Below are 17,897 nucleotides of genomic sequence, written 5' to 3' on the forward strand. Positions count from 1 at the left end.
CTATTGCTGTGAAGAGACACTGTAACCCTGTGATGCTTATAAAGGAAAGCATTTAATTGGGCTGGATTACCGCTTTCAGAGGTTTAGTCCATTATTGTGATGGGAAGCAGGGCAGCATGCAGGCAGACACGGTGCTGGAGAAGCAGCTGAGAGTTCTACATCTGGATCTGCAGGCAATAGGAAGAGGAAGTCACTAGGTCTTGCTTGGGCTTTTGAAAACCTCAAAGCCCACCTCCAGTGACACACTTCCTCCAATAAGGCCACACCTTCTAGTCCTTTCTGATGGTGCCATTCCCTAAACATTTACATGTATGGGGGGCATTCTTATTCAAATCACCACATTCCACTCCCTGGCCCCCATGGGCTTATAGCCATATTATAATGCAAATGCATTTAGTCTAACTTCAAAATTCCCGTAATCTATCCCAGTCTCATGACTAATTAAAAGTCCAAAGTTCAAGTCTTTTCTGAAATTCATGCAATCTTTTAACCATAACCCACTGCAAAATCAAAAAGCAGATCACATATAAAGACACGGAATATTCACTACCATTCCAGAAGGGTGGAAGGGGAGCATAGTGAGAAAATACTGGGCCAAAGCAAATCCAAACCAACTGGACAGACTCCAGACTGCATCTCCAGGTCTGGTGTCAAAGCACGCTTCAGATCTCCAACTCCATTCAACTTTCTTTTTTTTTTTTTTTTTTTTTCTTATTTATTTATTTATTATGTATACAGCATTCCTTCCATGTATGGCTGCAGGCCAGAAGAGGGCACCAGACCCCATTACAGATGGTTGTGAGCCACCATGTGGTTGCTGGGAATTGAACTCAGGACCTCTAGAAGAGCAGCCAGTGCTCTTAACCTCTGAGCCATCTCTCCAGCCCCATCCATTCAACTTTCTTGACAGTAACACGCTTCTCTCTCTTGGGCTGGTTCCATTCCCTGTTAGCAGTTTTCCTCGGTAGGTATCCCCTGACTCTGGTATCTCCAGCATCTTGGAGTCTCCAAGGCAATCCAAGCTTCACCTTCACAATGGCCTCTCTAGGTCTCCATTCAGAGACACCCTTGACACGTATCTGGCCCCAGTGGCTTTCCTTAGGTGTGGAGGGAAATTCCACAACACTTTCTTGTATCCTTGACTCTAAAATCAGAACCATGTGACTAAAGCTGTCAAGTTTTACTGCTTGATGGGGCTAGAGCCTGACCCCCTTGTTCAAATACATTTTCATTAGCTTTCTGGTTTTTGATGGTTTCCTGAATTCACTGCACAGCTTTCCTTAATTGTTTCATGAGTTAGAAATTTAGCAGGGTGGGGTCTTGCCCTGAGGTCACTACTCCCTTTATTCCAATGAACATCAGGATTTTCTTTAAACTTTTTATCTCCTTGAGCCCTGGACTGAACTCCATTACACTTCCTGATGCACTTTTAATCTCAACGTGTACTTTTTATATTTTCCCTTGCTCATCTTGCCCTTTTTTAGAACTGCATAAGACTGGGCACTAGCTGAGCAGTGGTAGTGCAAACCTTTAATCCCAGCACTCGGGAGGCAGAGGCAGGCGGATCTCTGTGAGTTCGAGACCAGCCTGGTCTACAAGAGCTAGCTCCAGGACAAGCTCCAAAGCTGCAGAAAAACCGTGTCTTGAAAAACCAAAAAAAAAAGGAAGAAAAAGAAAAACAAACAAATCAAAAAAAGACTGGCCACTAATAACCACATGACACAGTCAATACTAGGCTGTCTTGAAATCTCCTTTGCCAATGTCATTAATGGAAAACTCTTCAATTTAGCCTTAGGCAGACTTTTTTAGGCAAGGACCAAAAGCAGCCACATTTTTCAACAAAGTATCACAATAACAGTTTCTAGGCCACTTACTAACATTATTCTCCTCTGAAACCTCTTGAGGTCATAGTCTACATTGCTCCCAGCACCACTGTCTTCCATGTTCCTATCAGGATGGCCCATTCCCACTTCAAGTGTTCAACTACTTTCCTAATCCAAAGTCCACACTCTGCCAACAAGAAGTGTGGGCAGGCCTGCCACAGCAATACCCCTCTCCTGGAACCAACTTGTCTTAGACTTCTATTGCTGTGAAGAGACCCTATGACCACAGCAACTCTTAAGAAAAAGCATTTAATTGGGGCTTGCAGTTTCAGTTACATGGTGCTGGAGAAGGAGCTGAGAATTCTATATCTGGATTCACGGGCCAGGAAGAGAAAGCCACTGGGCCTGGTACTGTAATGGATTAAGTAAAAATGCTGTGGATCCCTGAGTGGCTGCAGTGGTAGAAATGCTACAGGTCCCCAAGCAGCGCCAGTGAGCAACAGGTCCTGAGAGCAGCCAGTCCCAGCCAGGAATGGCACAGTTTCCCAAGTGGCTGCAGTGGGCCACAAGTCCCAGGCAGGGAGCCGCATGGTGGGTGAGAGACCTCGATGGGGTAGCCAGTCTCACGAGGAGAGACAGACAGAAAGGCATGCCATGAGACCATGTTGCGGGTCAAGGCAACTGGTCCTGGGCAGGGAGTCACATGGCAGACAAGAGACAGATGGATAGGCACACCATGCAGAGTGAGGTTGGGTATTTATTTAGTGGGTTATGGAAGGGAAAGGGAAGGAGGAGAAGAGCAGAGAGTGAGTGAGAGAGAGACACAGAGAGAGGGAAAGGGAGAAGTGGGGAGAGACAGAAGCTGCCTCTTTTTTTTATTTATTTTTTATTATGTATACAATATTCTTCTGCAGGCCAGAAGAGGGCACCAGACCTCATTACAGATGGTTGTGAGCCACCATGTGGTTGCCGGGAATTGAACTCAGGACCTTTGGAAGAGCAGGCAATGCTCTTAACCGCCGAGCCATCTCTCCATCCCCCAGAAGCTGCCTCTTTAGAGGAGAGATGGAAAAGGAAGGTACAAAGGCTAGAAGCTGAAATCAGCTTGCCTTAGTGAATGGGGGCTTGTGGGGTAGAGTTGGGGGAGTGTGGCTTGTCTCTTAAAGGAACAGGACAGATCATTACAGCTAGGACTTTTGAAACCCTCAAAGCCCACCTCCAGTGACACACCTCCTAATTCTTTCAAACAGGGCTGTTTTCTAAACATTTAACTATATGAGCCTATGGGGGTCATTGCTGCTCTACCACCAAAGGGCTCCTTTCCCATAAGCTCATGGCAGTATTCAGTTCCTCTTTTCACAGCCTGTGGCTTCTCACATACACCGTTTACACAGAGTCTCTAGGGACCCTCTACCAGGGACAATTTCTTGTCTCTTCTGTGGGTACTTTCTTTTGCCCCACGGTGGATGAAACTTAACAGGGAGTGCAGTTGGAAACCAAAGAAACTGGTTAGTGAAGGGAACGTTACTTCTGACTCGAAGTTAGAAATCCCGCCCCCGCCCCTCCACACACACAGAGTTTCTCTGTGTAACAGCCCTGGCTGTCCTGAAACTCACTCTGTAGACTACGCTGGCCTCGAACTCACGAACATCGCCTCTCTCTCCCTCCTGAGTGTGGGGATTAAAGGCATGTGCCACCACTGCCTGAAGTTAGAAATCTTAATTGTGCCTGGCATGGCTGGAAAGTCAGGTTTGGCCCTAACTATTCACATTCTGACTTCTTCTAGAGGAAGCAGCTGCATAGAAACCCTGATCAGAATGTGCCCCTTGGTTTTGAAAGGCCTCCAAGAGGCTTTCCAGCCACAATGCCCTTTCGAAACTCACATGTCTTAGCAGTTGACTAGTCTGGTCTCTAGATTTAATCCCCACCATTGAGTGACCAAGACAGCCCAGTGCCTTGTCATTAGGAAATAATGACACCTGGTGGATAGACACCTGGCCTACACTCTAGAAGACTTCTGACCAGCCTAGGTATGAATCTTAGGGACTTGGACTGAGATAGGACCGTGCTCTTGTCTGAAGGCACTCTACTTTCATTATCGAAACAGATCACTCTGTTACTATAATAAAATATAACAAGTGACACTTGACACCTATGCAGACTTCCTGGCCAGATGCCAAGGACCTTCCTAAAGGCAGTGGAGCCTGAAGCTTCAGCCTTTTCTCACCACTGAGAGAAGCCTTGGTAATTCCAAGCAAACAGCCCACTATTAGAGCGGTAGCCTAGGAAAGCTTAATTGTGTGTGTGTGTGTGTGTGTGTGTGTGTGCATACGTGCAATCACTCATGCAAGCAATGTGGTGACCCCGACAGGGAGGCCTCTGTCGCTCTCCACTTTTTTAGACACGGTCTGTCACTGAACCTGGATTTTGCCATTTTGGTCAGACTAGCTGGCAGCAAGTATCTGGGGTCTGTGTGCTTTTATTCTCCAGCACAGGGGTTACAGGCATGAACCACCGCAGCTGGCTTCTTATGTGAGTGCTGGGGACTCAAAACCAGGTCCTCACAGTTTCACAAGCTGGCTCCTGGGCTTCTTTTTTTTTTTTTTTTTTTTTTTTTTTTTTTTGGTTTTTCGAGACAGGGTTTCTCTGTAGCTTTAGAGCCTGTCCTGGAACTAGCTCTTGTAGACCAGGCTGGCCTCGAACTCACAGAGATCCGCCTGCCTCTGCCTCCCAAGTGCTGGGATTAAAGGCGTGCGCCACCACCGCCCGGCTCTTCTTTTTTTTTTTTTTTTTGTTTTTTGTTTTTGTTTTTTTGAGACAGAGTTTCTCTGTGGCTTTGGAGCCTGTCCTGGAACTAGCTCTTGTAGACCAGGCTGGCCTCGAACTCAAAGAGATCCGTCTGCCTCTGCCTCCCGAGTGCTAGGATTAAAGGCGTGCGCCACCACCACCCGGCTTCCTGGGCTTCTTTTACAGTCACTTTCCAGAGCAGTGGGGCTTACAGGATAGGCTTAGGGCTGATGGGGAATATCTAGGCCTGAGACAGGCAGCCTAGAAAGCTGAGAGCTCAGACTCTGAGCTTCAACAGCCCGAGTTTAAGTTCTGGGACCCATTGGTGTCTGTGGGGCCTTGAGGTAGCCCGATTTCCCCGAATCTCAGCTGTAAAACACCTTTCTCCCAGAGCTGTGGGGGAGACTGAGGTAAGAACTGTGAATAAACGAGTAAGCATGATAGGAGTGTTTTACTACTGGGTGCAGAAAAGGGAAATGTGGGTAGCAGTTGACTTGTTTGAGGTCACCCAGCAGGCCTGGCAATAACTGGTTTTGAGGCTTGTATATACTGATGCTCAATCCAGTGAAAGGGAGGTGAGACCAGAAGGAGCAGGACTGAGAAACCCACCCAGCCCTGCCATTTACTAGCCTGGACAACTTGACCCTGGTTTAAAAAACTTGTGTTTTCTACGCCATAGAAGTGTGTGTGTGTTGCCATAGGTCAACCTCCTGTGTTCCTCAGAAGCTGTCCATTTTGGTACTTGGGCCTGCTAAGTAGGCTAGGCTGGCTGGTCAGTCAGCCCCAGAGATCCTTTCTTTGAATCCCTAGCCCTGGGAGTAGAGGCATGCGTGACCACGCCCACGTGTTCACACGGGTGCTGAGGATTGAACTCAGGTCCTCCTGCTTGCATGCAAACACTATGGCTGGCCTCTTGCCAGCTCACCACAGGGGTTCTGAGAAACAGGTGATGTCATGCAGCAAAGTGTTCAGTGTTAGCGCCAAGCACCTCTCTGTTTAGTTCCCACAAACAGCAAACCCATGAGGCCCCAAGTACAGAAAGTCATGAACACAAAGTGCAGGCAGTTGTGGTGGCTGGTTTATTCCTATACACACTGTTCTACAGTACGGTTCAGGGAATATATAGGCACACAGCTGTGGTTCCCACCACAGTCCGCTGCTGAGGGAGATTGAGGATGGGAGCTGGGCTAGGGCTGGGACCTACACTAACTGGGGACCTTGGGATGGTTTTGGCAGGAAGCTCTGTCCCAGGCCCGAGGCACAAGACTCTTGCTTGAAGAGTCATGAGTGAAACGGAGTCACCAATGCCAGTCAGTTCACACTAAGATGGATCCAGGACTTCTGACACCCAAGGGGCTGAGAGTCTGATCCACTGATGTGCTGGGAAGGAACTCTCAGTGCAAGCCTTTCCTGGGATTCAGGCCATTCATAGGAGGCCTGGATAGTCTGCCCCTTGCCCTGTATTGATAATGAATGCAGGTCATAGCTATTCTTACACTGGTTTCTTATTTGGCTATTCTATGAGGGGATCCTGTCTGACATCTAAGGGAGAGAGAGGCACAGGTGGGGACTGGGCTATCTGTTGTAAGTCAGGTAGGGAAGACAGTTAACTGTAAAGTTGAGGGAGAAGAAAGCCACGCTCTTACGTTGAAGGGGAATAGAAGACACAGAGACCAGCCTGGAGCCAGGCCTCCAGTGCAGTGAATGAGGGGTAACACACAGGCAAGCTCTGTTCTGGGCTTCACGGAACTGCTGTGGTCTTAGTTACCCCTGTCTTTTTCCTGATTTCTCCATGGTGGCACACAGGACTGGCCCTAAGTTGGAGCCAGGATCATCTGCTGTAAGGGTAGGTAGAATGAAGAGATTCTGTGTGGTCTGAGCACACAGAAGGCCACAGCAATGGGTACCAAGGTGCTAGAAACGGAGTAACAGCAAGGAAGAGAGGCAGCCCTATTCTTGAGCACAGGTCAGGGAAAGGCAGAACTGCTGCAGGGTCTTGGAGCCCAAATCCTCTGTGCTTTCCTGCGACTGAACTCCTGATTGGCAGGCAACAGAGCACCTCACGGGCTGTGGCACCACAGCCACCACAGTCAATCCCATCTCATGGCGGGTTCATTTGTTCGCCTCGCCACTGCCACACACGCACAAGGGGTGTTCCCAGCTGTGCCCAAAGCTCCATCAGGCCGTGAGGTTCCTGGCTGACTTGGAGGCACTCTGCGCCCGCTGAACCACGGCAGAACACTTCTCACGCCGCAGCAGCGTGTTGTTCTCGAACAGACCTTCGTTGCGGGGTATTCCGTGGGAGCCGTCAGGGAAAGTCAGCAAGCCTTTGAGGACAGAGAGAACGAGACGGCATTAACGTTTCAGGTCAGCTCCATATGCAGAGGCTGAAGGAGAGGAAGTGACAGATGCGGGCACGACAGATTGCTGGAGAGTCACAGAGGAATTAAGATTAAGGAGGAGTGCCTCTACCCATGTACATTAAATTACCATCCTACTGAGGTGAAACTTACCAAAACCATCTACTCTGCCATTTTTAAATTCCCCCTCAAAGGTCATGTTGTCATAGCGAATGAAAACTCCGACGCCATTAAACTTGCCCTGGGCAAACTCCCCCTCATACCTGCAGAGACACCAAGATGGTAGTTAGCCTTTAGTGGGTGGGTTAGCCATTCAGCGTAATGGAGGCAAGCAGTTGCGGGTGTGCGTGAGTCAAGGCGCAGAGCAAAGCTCACTCCGCCCATCCCAGAACTCTGCCGGTGCCACTTACACCATTCCGCAGCAGCAGAGAGGGCTCAGAAGGCACAGATAGACAGACTTAACTCCAGGGAAAGAATCTAAGTGGGTGGTGGTGGCGCACGCCTTTAATCCCAGCACTCAGGAGGCAGAGGAAGGTGGATCTCTGTGAGTTCAAGACCAGCCAGGTCTACAAGAGCTAGCTCCAGGACAGGCTCTAAAGCTGCAGAGAAACCCTGTCTCGAAAAACCAAAAAAACAAAACAAAAAAAAAAAAAACAAAAAAAACAAAAACAAAAACAAAAAAAAAACCCCTAAGAATAAAATAATAAGGGCTGGCAAGATGGCTTAGAAGGCAAAATAAACCTGTCTCCAAGCCCGATGACCTGAGTTAAATCCTGGGGGCCCACATGGTGGAAGCAGCAAACAGACTCCTCTGACCTTCACATGTGGTGTGGTGCACCCTCTACAAATAAGTAAAAATTAAATAAAAAATCAAAGTCATCAATAAGGAAACTGCCCACCCCTTGCCTGTTTTCTTTAGGGCCTACCTGTGCAAGCTCAAGGCTGAACAGACGATCTCCAGTGCTCCACATTTTTATCAGTCTCGCTAGTTCACAGAGAACTGAGAAAGGAATGAGCTAATACTTACCTTGAGCCATCTGAGAAGGTCAGTACCCCAAAGCCATTAAAGAGCCCATTCTCAAAGTGACCCAGGTAGGTGCCACCATCTGCAAACATCAGTTGACCAAAACCATGTCTCCGGCCTGAGCAAAGAAAAGGACAGGGACCAGGTTGGAATGGAGAAGCTTCAGGGTCCCTTCTCATTGGCTTAGCAACCTATACCTTCCATAGCCTTTCTCACAAAAAACTGCCCTTCGCCTCTGTGAGTGTGGAAAGCCGGGTCTCCTTGGGCATAGGCCTGACCTCAGTGTAAACTGCTCTTGGCCTCTATGAGTGTGAAAAGCCCATCTCCTTGGGCAGTTTCTTGGCTTGCTAGAACTGAACCTGTGAGCTCTAAAGTGTCCAGGCTGAATTTCCAAATTGAACCATTAAACTGCTTCTGGTATAGTTTCTAGCATAGTTCACAGCTCCAAAGAATTTTGCTCTCCCTAAGAATGGATCACTTCCAAGTGTAAAAAGCTGCCCGAGGAAACTCAAAGCAAGGAGTGTCACTTGCTCTTGAGTGTCTTCTCTCATTTCCAGATCTTCCTTAACTTCTGAAGACTCATGGCAAAGAAGTCATTGCAGTGAATCCTAAACTCTAATTTGCACCCAAATGAATTAATTTGCTCTCCCCACATAAGACAACAGACTGCGTTAAAAGCACTATCGATCCAGAAGTGGGAAGACGGAACTCATTTCCCATTCCTTCATTAAGCCCTGAAATAAAGGGCAGGTACGATGTGGAGCTGCATCCTGCAGCGAGGGATGAAGATCCGTGAAGAAGGCTGCCCCAGGGCCCTGCTCACCCTCCTTCCACTCGCCACGGTATTCCTCCCCACTGGAGTACGTAAAGGAACCTTTCGTCAGCGTCATGGTGGTTGCTGGCGGGAGGAAAGGATGACACCTGTAAGAAACAGAGAAGCCGGTGTCACCCAGGGCGGAGGGCCTGAGGCTGAGCTCTGTGGAGGGCATCCTACCTCAGGTGTACTTAACGAAATGCCCTCCCCGACACCCACCGCCACCTCACCCTGCTTCTCTAAGTTTTCAGCCAGCTCCTGCTTCCTATGACCTGGGATGGAAATAGAAGCTCAGTCTGCAAATGTTTCCTTGATGTCTACCACGAGCTTAGATGTATAAAAGAGTCTCTCTCCTCAGTGAAGTTATAGCATGGTTGGTGAAACACCAAACTATCCCAGAGACAATGTAATTCTGTCAACTCAGATGGCGCATATCAGCGAGTACAGGGGTGAGCAGCCCTCACCAGAGCCATGGCTGTAATCCCAGCGCTTGGGAAGCAGAGGCAGAGATCATGTGTTCAAAGCCATCCTTAGCTACATGAAACATCTCAAAATAAATACATAGGTGTAGTAGGAGGCTGCTTGTTCATTTCCTGGCCACCCAGACTCCTGAAATAACCACACAGAAACTAAATTAAATCACGGCTTGACCTATTAGCTCTAACTTCTTATTGGCTAGCTTTACACCTTAATTTAACCCATTTCCATTATTTTATATTTTACCATGAGGCTTGTGGCCTGCTGGCAAGGTTCCAGTGTGTGTGTCTCCGGCGGCTCCATGGCTTCACCCTAACTCACCTCCTTTCTTCCAGCATTCAGTTTAGTTTCCCCCGTCTAGCTCTACTCTTCCCTATCACAGGCCTAAGACAGTTTCTTTATAACCAATGGTATTCACAGCATACAGAGGAGAATCCTACATCAAATAGGAAAAAGGATAAAACAAAAATAAATAGTAAAGAAAGAAAAAAGCAACAAACAGAGATAACAAGGAGCTGGTCTGACTAGAAAAGACAGCTTATTTAGGGAGCAATAGATACAGACACCTTAAGGTTTGTTTTTGTTTGTTTGTTCCTCAATATAGGGTTTCTCTGTTTAGCCCTGACTGTCCTGGAACTCTCTCTGTAGACCAGGCTGGCCTTAAACTCAGAGAGATCCACCTGCCTCTGTCTCCTGAGTGCTGGAATTAAAGGTGAGCGCCACCACTGCCTGGTTATCTTGAGGTTTTTTTTTTTTAAAAAATATTATTTATTCATTATGCATACAATATTCTGTCTGTGTGTATGCCTACAGGCCAGAAGAGGGCACCAGACCCCATTACAGATGGTTGTGAGCCACCATGTGGTTGCTGGGAATTGAACTCAGGACCTTTGGAAGAGCAGGCAATGCTCTTAACCTCTGAGCCATCTCTCCAGCCCTTATCTTGAGTTTTTAAAGAACCTCAAAGATGTAACACAAACTCCTTTATAATACATATGAAGAAACAAAAGCACAGAATGGTTAAAAAGTTCTGGTGCTGGGGAGATGGCCCAGTAGCTAAGAGCACTTGTTGCTCTTGCAGTGGACCCAGGTTTCATTCCCAGCCTCACGTGCTATTTTACAACCATCCAAATTTCATTTCCAGGGGATTCAAAACCACCTTTGGACTTCCGTAGGTACCAGGCAAGCACACGGTGCATATATGTACCCGCAGGCAAATATTTATACACACACACAAAAATCTAAAAGACATTTAATAAAAATGTTGTTGCTGGCTAAGTAGGAACAAGCACACGCCCTCCATCATACGCTGACTTCCTTTTTTATGCTGAGCTTTTTGGTCAGACCAGTTCACAGTGCTCCCTGGAAACTATAGTCTGGCAGCGGGGGTGGGGACAGACTTGTGAAACAAGGATTACTGTGACCACAGGAGGGGTAGGAGCAGCAGAGTGCAGGCAGAGGAGCCTGCCAGGAGGAGCCTGCCGGAAGGGATGAATGTCCTCTACCAGGAGACAGACTTGCCTTAGTCTGGGCTAGCTGTGTGCATTACTTGGTTAATGGAGTGTTACGAAAGACAGTAACTCAGACCTATAAATGCAGAGGCTTGAGAAGCCCCAGCCTTGCCCTTGTGCTGTAAGAAGACTACTCTGCTTCTAGCGCACAGTCTAGATGAGGGCAGGCCATGTGGAGCCACTGTCCTGGCCGACCACAGAAATGTGAACTCAGCAGGACCGAGATGGCTACCTTAGGAGCCTGGCCCCATGGCAATGACTCACAGTTTCACTGGGCAAAGAAATAATAGCTGTTTCAGGTCACTGTGTTTTAGAAGTGTGTGTTATCACCCAGTAAAAACTGACATATTCATATGAATGGATGATGGCGGGCATGTAATACGATGAGAGCAGAAAGCATGTTAGGGTGACTATATCATAGAAAGGAAGACACACCAATAGCGCTGGGACTAGTGCTCGGGAACCCCCACTTTTAGTAAGTACATCGTGAGTTTGCACCTGAAAGCCTGTGGACTCTGACTGCACCACAGGGAGACACTGAACACTACGACTGCAAGGTCTCCATGGGAACAGTGAACGCACAGTCTCGCTCACAGGCGCCTGCCTGATGCCAGCAGGACAAGTGCATTTCTTCTTCGGAACACAGGGACTGGATCTAGTGTACAGAACTGGAGAGGACCCTTAAATGCTTGTGGGTCTGGTGCCAGTGACCAGTGTCCTTTCAAGTCGCACAGAAACTGAAACTCTTATCTTCAGTCCAGTATCAGAGCAGGCTTGGGTAGAGGTCAGAGCAGCGTCTCAGCAAATACAACATTAATGAGAGGAAGAGGTGTTCCATAAGAATGTCAAGAGAAAACTCTTTACAGGAGAGCTAAGGTATTCTGATAGCTGTAGGTCATCAGTAGCTCTTTCTAGAACTAAATGAGTTAATGGCAGTCACAGTCAAAGGATGGCACTGACTGTAAACATGCTGGGCAAGTGTCACGTCTTCCATCCCAGCTTTCTAGGGGAGCAGGCTAGCCAGAGCAAGGTATGGGAACTTGTTGCAAACAAAACAAAAACCTCAAATTGTAACATAACTCTTCAAATCACACCCACCTGAATCTGAGGAGCTGTGTGTGTGTGTGTGTGTGTGTGTGTGTATGTGAGAAAAAGAGGGAAAGAGAGGGTATTTGGTATTCTGAGACAGGGTCTCTTAATGAAGTCTTGGATAGCCTGGAATTTGCTATGTAGACCAGGCTGGCTTTGCATTCAGAGAGATCCTCTGCCTCTGCCTCTGCCCCCTGAATACTGGGTATAGGACATGTACTACCAAGCTTGGCTGAAGAACTGTATCTGACTAGATTTTATAGCTGTACTGTAATGATAAAATCTGTCACTAGACCTAGAAGATCTTAAGATAAGGGCATTGTCTTTAGGTGTTTAGCGGTAGTTAATCAACCCTTCATCACTGGAGCTTTGGTGACTTACTGCAGTGAGGGTTAAGGATGGGTGCACAGGGCTGCAGAGGGACAATACTTTTGTGCCTACTTACTTTACTTTTCCTAAAAGCTACATGGAACTTCCAGAGTAACCTCTCACCTTGTTCCACAGGGTCCAGAAAGGGCGGGGGGGGACATTTGAGGATTTGTTGGATAATATTTATTTTCAGGTGTTTTTTGTTTGTTTGTTTTTGTTTTTCGAGACAGATTTCTCTGTAGCTTTGGAGCCCATCATGGACCTAGCTCTTGTAGACCAGGTTGGCCTTGAACTCACAGAGATCCACCCGCCTCTGCCTCCTGAGTACTGGGATTAAAGGGATGCACCACCACTGCCCAGCTCAGGTGTGCTTCTTGTTTATGCCGCTTTTGATTAACTGTGAAGCTGTGATTCTTTGCTTGTCTAAAACACCTGATGCTCCTAATAAGGAGCTGAATGGCTAATAGCGAGGCAGTAACAAGGATAGGAGGGACTAGCAGGCAGAGAGTATAAATAAAAGGAGAAATCTGGGAGCAAGGGAAGGAGAAGAGGACAAGGAGAGGAGGACATCAGGGGTCAGCCACCCAGCTACCCAGCAAGCCATGGAGAAAGACATACAGAAATAGAGAAAAAAGGTAGTGTGGATAATTTAAGAAAAACTGGCAGGAAACAAGCCAAGCTAAGGCCAGCTATTCATAACTAAAAATACGCCTATGTGTGTGATTTATTTAGGAGCTGGGTGGTACCCCCCCCCCAAAAAAAGAGTCCAAAGAGCTCTTTCTTTCTTTCTTTCTTTCTTTTTTTTTTTTTTTTTTTGGTTTTTCGAGACAGGGTTTCTCTGTAGCTTTGGAGCCTGTCCTGGAACTCACTCTTGAAGCCCAGGCTGGTCTCGAACTCACAGAGAGCCGCCTGCCTCTGCCTCCCGAGTGCTGGGATTAAAGGTGTGTGCCACCACCGCCCGGCTCCAAGGAGCTTTTTCACACAACAAGGATTATCTATGGACAAAGTACTAGCCATGATCTTAAATTGCAAATCTCTCTTTTTTGTAATGCTGCTAGCTCTTGGGACAATATCTTAAATATTTTAAGGAAGGTGATAAAATTTGAGATTTTATTTTTAAAAGATTCTATCTATCTATTTATCTATCTATCTATCTATCTATCTATCTATCTATCTATCTATCTATCTATCTATTTGCCTGCAGGACAGAAGAGACCTTAGATCCCATTATGGATGGTGGTTGTGAGTCACCACGTGGTTGGTGGAAATTGAACTCCAGACCTCTGGAAGAGCAACCAGTGTTCTTAACTGCTAAGCCATCTGTCTAGCTCCTGAAATTAATTAATTAATTAATTAATTTCAGTTTTTCAAGACAGGGTTTCTCTGTAGCTTGGGAGCCTGTCCTGGAACTAGCTCTTGTAGACCAGGCTGGCCTCGAACTCACAGAGATCCACCTGCCTCTGCCCCCCCCATTGCTGGGATTAAAGGCGTGCGCCACCAACGCCCGGCTTATTTATTTATTTTGAAATTTATCTTTATTGACAAATGTGGTAAAGCACTTTGTAAAAGCGCTTTAAATTTATGTATATGTGTATGAACCAGCATGAGTGTATGTATACTACATGCACACAGGAGCCCATGGAGGCCAAAAGAGGGCTTTATGTCCCTTGGAACTGGAGTTACAGACTGCATTTTCATTTTCTAAAGACGTTTGCAACGTCTCCCTAAATTTGACCAGACTGGGACTGCTTTAAATACAGCATCATGGACATGATATTTATCACAAATATTCCTTCTGCTCATTGCTAGACCCATGTCCTGAGCTTGATCCCTGAACCCACATGGCGGGAGGAGAGAATTGACTCCAGCAAGTTGTCCTCTGACTTCCATATGCATACCATGGCATGTACGCATACACAGAAATAAATAAGAAAATACATGATAAAAATGTTATTTAAAAACATATATATGCCATCTGGAGGTTTCCAAGCAATGAGGAGGCCAAGCCAGTTATAGGTCATGTGCTGCTGCCCCGGTTGGCATCCTCAGTTTTCAGTCAGCTCAGCTCAGGCAGGCACCAGGCATCGGTGAAGCAGATGTCAAATGATTCCAGCTCCCAGACGCTGAATCCCATCTCATCTGAGAAACTATGGAATAAAGAGAAGCCATCTCCATGATGTCAGGCCCAGATCCCTGGCCCACAGGATCTGGGAGTAGCACCGGGTAGTTTTAAACTGCCAAGTGTGGGTTTAATTTGTTGTTGAGTGGTAGCAAACTGCACACCATCTGCCAGACGCCTCTGTCCATCCTGTGCTGTTTTGCAAGAGTATGTTTGGTCCATTTCCATAAGTTCACAAGTTGTTCGTCAAAACCATGTCCAGTCTCAAGAAGCACATCAGAAGTGCTCATTAAAAGGAACATGTGTAGAATTCATGGGTCTCAGACTTCAGCTGAATACATTTGGCTAGAAATGGCTACATGTGTCTAAATAGTTGTTACTGTAACTCCCTGGGACAGTGTTTAAATTTTAACTTGGGAGTTTTGTAACTATCCATGATAGTTAAAAGTCAGCTGGACAGCCACAAGGCCAAGAGGGAATGTCACCAGTAACCATGATTATCCATAGTTATTGAGACAAATCTAGTTTAATAAAGTGTATCCAGTACTCAATGAAGATGGAAAAGCCCGACACTTTAATAAGGGACACAGAAGCCGGGCGGCGGTGGCGCACGCCTTTAATCCCAGCACTCGGGAGGCAGAGGCAGGCGGATCTCTGTGAGTTCGAGACCAGCCTGGTCTACAAGAACTAGTTCCAGGACAGGCTCCAAAGCCACAGAGAAACCCTGTCTCGAAAAACAAAAAAAAAAACAAAAAAAACAAAAAAAAAAAAATAAGGGACACAGATCAGTGTTTACATTACTTGTCATACTCTGTGGAAAGGAGTAGATGCCCTAAGCGTAGATATGCACAGGGAATCCAGTCACAAACCAAGACGGTTCACATTCCTACACACACCCTTTCTGCACTCACGACAGACGAGCTGCAAAAGAGCAGGCCAAACATAACCTAAAATTACAATTCTGTCTCTGGAATCCACTATCCTATTTCTCTGCAAAAAAAAAAAAAAAAAAAAAAAAAAAAGAGGATAGCCTTTGCTATATTATTTTTTTTCTTCCCCAGACATTTCCAGACAGAACTCTAAGACGGTGACGAGAAGCTGCTTTTTGTCAAAATGCTTTAAATACGTGTCTATGTGTGAACCTGCATGACTGTATGTGTACTATGCAAGAGCCCATGGAGGCCAAAAGAGGGCTTTATAACCCCTGGAACAGCAGGGTGGCTGTGAGCCACCATGAGGATGCTGGGGACTGAATCCTGGCTCTCTGCAAGAGCTGTAAACACTCTTCCCTGCTGAATCATCTCTCCAGCCTCTCATTCTTTTCTCTCTCTCTCTCTCTCTCTTTTTTTTTTTTTTTAAAAAAACAAGCTTACTAAAGAACATTTATGTTTTGTTTGCTTGTTTGTTTTTTGAAAGCAGGTCTCTCAATGTAGTCAAGGCTGACCTGGAACTCATTAGGTAGACCAGGCTGGCCTTGAACTCAAGAGATAGCCACCAGCCTCTGCCTCCTGAGTGCTGGCAGGCTCTGTCACATCCAGCTTAAATTAAGAAGTTTGTTTGTTTGTTTTTTGTTTTTCAAGGCAGTTCACTGTAGTTTTAGAGCCTGTCATGGAATTAGCTCTTGTAGACCAGGCTAGCCTCGAACTCACAGAGATCTACATGCCTCTGCCTCCCAAGTGCTGGGATTAAAGGTATGCGCCACCACTGCCCCGCTAAGTTTTAAAACAGCTGGGCAATGGTGGCACATGCCTCTAGTCCCAGCACTCAGAGAGACAGAGGCAGGTGAATCTCTGAGTTTTAAGGCCAGCCTGGTCTACAGAGCTCGTGTCAGGCAGGACAGGCTCCAAAGCTACACAGAGAAACCCTGTCTAAAAAAAAGTTTTAAAACAAACTAACAGCAATTCTTTTAGTTATTATAAAGAAAGCAACCATGGGTTTTTAGAGCCTTAAGACGAAAGGAAGCTGTAACGAGCAAAGATAAGGAAATTAGGAATACTGATTTAAATGAAAAAGAAATAATTAGATTTTTAAATTTATAATTCTAATTTCCCTTCAACCTGGGAAGTAAGCAATGACATTGTTAATGTAAACAGGTCTTACGCAGAAAAAATGTGGGATAGTTAGAGTCAAGAAGGTGAGAAGAGTATACTGGTACCATTTTTGGTTTTTAAAAAGATGATGGGGAGTGATGGGCTCTCGGGACTAATAGTGTCAGAACACTATTCTGTGTCAAGGGAAAGGAGGATGCCTGGGTCGGGCTCTAATACAGCAAAGTTACTCTGTTTGGTCCCTAAGCAGTTCGTGGATTCGTGGATGCTGGATTGCAGAGATAACATCCAGCAAGCTGGATTGCAGAGATAACATCCAGCAAGTAACTGAAACAACCCATTCCCCAGGCCTCTGTATGTGGATCGTTTTCCTACCTGTGGCACAGACGCGCCCCAGATCAAACAAAGCCCTAGACCTTCACCAGGCAACCCAGTCTCCCGCTGCATTTTCGTTTTTTTCCATTTCAGTCTGGCTCCATACTTTTTGGGGTCGGCTACCACCCCACAGGCTCTTCAGCTCTCACAGGTCTGGGGCATTCCCTCCAGAAACAGCCCGGCACACCCCTCTCCATAACCTGTGCCCTGTGTTCTCCGGGGCTACGATCACGGGATTGAAACCCCAAACCCAGGTTTGGGACCCCACGCGCAGCCTTCTGGTCAGTACAGCCCAGACAGAGGCGCGCTCCCCCAGCCCGGGTCACATGCTTAAAGCCTCAGTCCCCACTTTGTGGCCCACACTCCTGCGTCCTCCTCCCACCCGCCCCGCGAGCCAACCTGAGCTTGGCCTCTTGGGGACGCCGTCACAATCCGATGCGACGCGGGGCTCCAACGGTCAGGATCTTTGCTCCTCTCGGCTGGCCACTGGCACCTTTCCCTCCGCCACTACCACTCGTCTCGGTCCCACTGGACGCCGCCATCCCTGACGGCCGCACTGGGCACAATTCCCGCTGTTCATTGGCTGTTACCAAGGCAACCGCGAGCAACGCCATTCCCCATTGGTCCAGTCTTCTTCCGTGCCATCTTTGTGAGGGGCCGAGTGTTTTGGGAGCCTGGGCCAAAAATCTGAAAGAGGGGTGGGGCTGAGTCTTCTGTCCCGTCACGATAAGACCAAGAGAAAAGGAGGACCCAAGTTTCATCTCTCCAGAGACTTCCAGGCAGAAGCTTTAATCCCAAATAAGGTCGAATGTGTGTCCAAAGTGGCCACCAGCTCAAGAGGTTCTGATCTTTATATTCATAAACAGCTCCACCGCTAAGTATAAAGAGAGAACCTACATCCAGCTTCAGAAGCTCAGCTTTGTAATTAGCAAGGCGCTGCACTTTTGCATGCACAAGGACTTACGTCCTGTATCCTTTGTATTTAAATATATTGCCATTATTGGAGCAAGTCTTCCCAGCTACTGCTCCCAAATATCCGTGAAGTCATGTTTGTTTACTGAACTGTGTGCGTGCAGCATGGTGTCAAGTTCTGCCAAACTT

General features: G+C 47.0%; 1 protein-coding gene and 1 long non-coding RNA gene across 2 annotated transcripts; one reads left to right on the forward strand and one right to left on the reverse strand.

Moving 5' to 3' along the window:
* Positions 1–5,670: 5,670 nt before the first annotated feature.
* On the reverse strand, positions 5,671–17,339 carry Morn4 (MORN repeat containing 4). The gene is made up of 5 exons (XM_038313327.1): positions 17,196–17,339; positions 8,818–8,915; positions 7,998–8,112; positions 7,124–7,233; positions 5,671–6,937 (listed from the first exon to the last, which is right to left on the reverse strand). The coding sequence occupies exons 2-5, from the start codon at positions 8,882–8,884 to the stop codon at positions 6,789–6,791; spliced, it is 441 nt and encodes a 146-aa protein (XP_038169255.1). The 5' UTR covers positions 8,885–8,915; positions 17,196–17,339; the 3' UTR covers positions 5,671–6,788.
* Positions 7,658–9,381, forward strand: LOC119802336. Its single transcript, XR_005283371.1, has 2 exons — positions 7,658–8,015; positions 8,552–9,381. It is a non-coding gene; the product is annotated as an uncharacterized LOC119802336 (long non-coding RNA).
* Positions 17,340–17,897: the final 558 nt, after the last annotated feature.

The sequence above is a fragment of the Arvicola amphibius genome, chromosome 1, assembly GCF_903992535.2.
Source record: "Arvicola amphibius chromosome 1, mArvAmp1.2, whole genome shotgun sequence".
Lineage (NCBI taxonomy): Eukaryota > Metazoa > Chordata > Mammalia > Rodentia > Cricetidae > Arvicola > Arvicola amphibius.

What these genes read in the sequence shown, in the direction of transcription:
- Morn4 (XM_038313327.1), bottom strand. Translation starts at nt 8,884, where the DNA reads ATGACGCTGACGAAAGGTTCCTTTACGTACTCCAGTGGGGAGGAATAC. An exon ending in CCGTGGCGAGTGGAAGGAGG is followed by an intron (nt 8,113 to 8,817) that starts GTGAGCAGGGCC and finishes TTCTTTGCTCAG; the next exon opens with GCCGGAGACATGGTTTTGGT. An exon ending in ACCTTCTCAGATGGCTCAAG is followed by an intron (nt 7,234 to 7,997) that starts GTAAGTATTAGC and finishes GTGTCTCTGCAG; the next exon opens with GTATGAGGGGGAGTTTGCCC.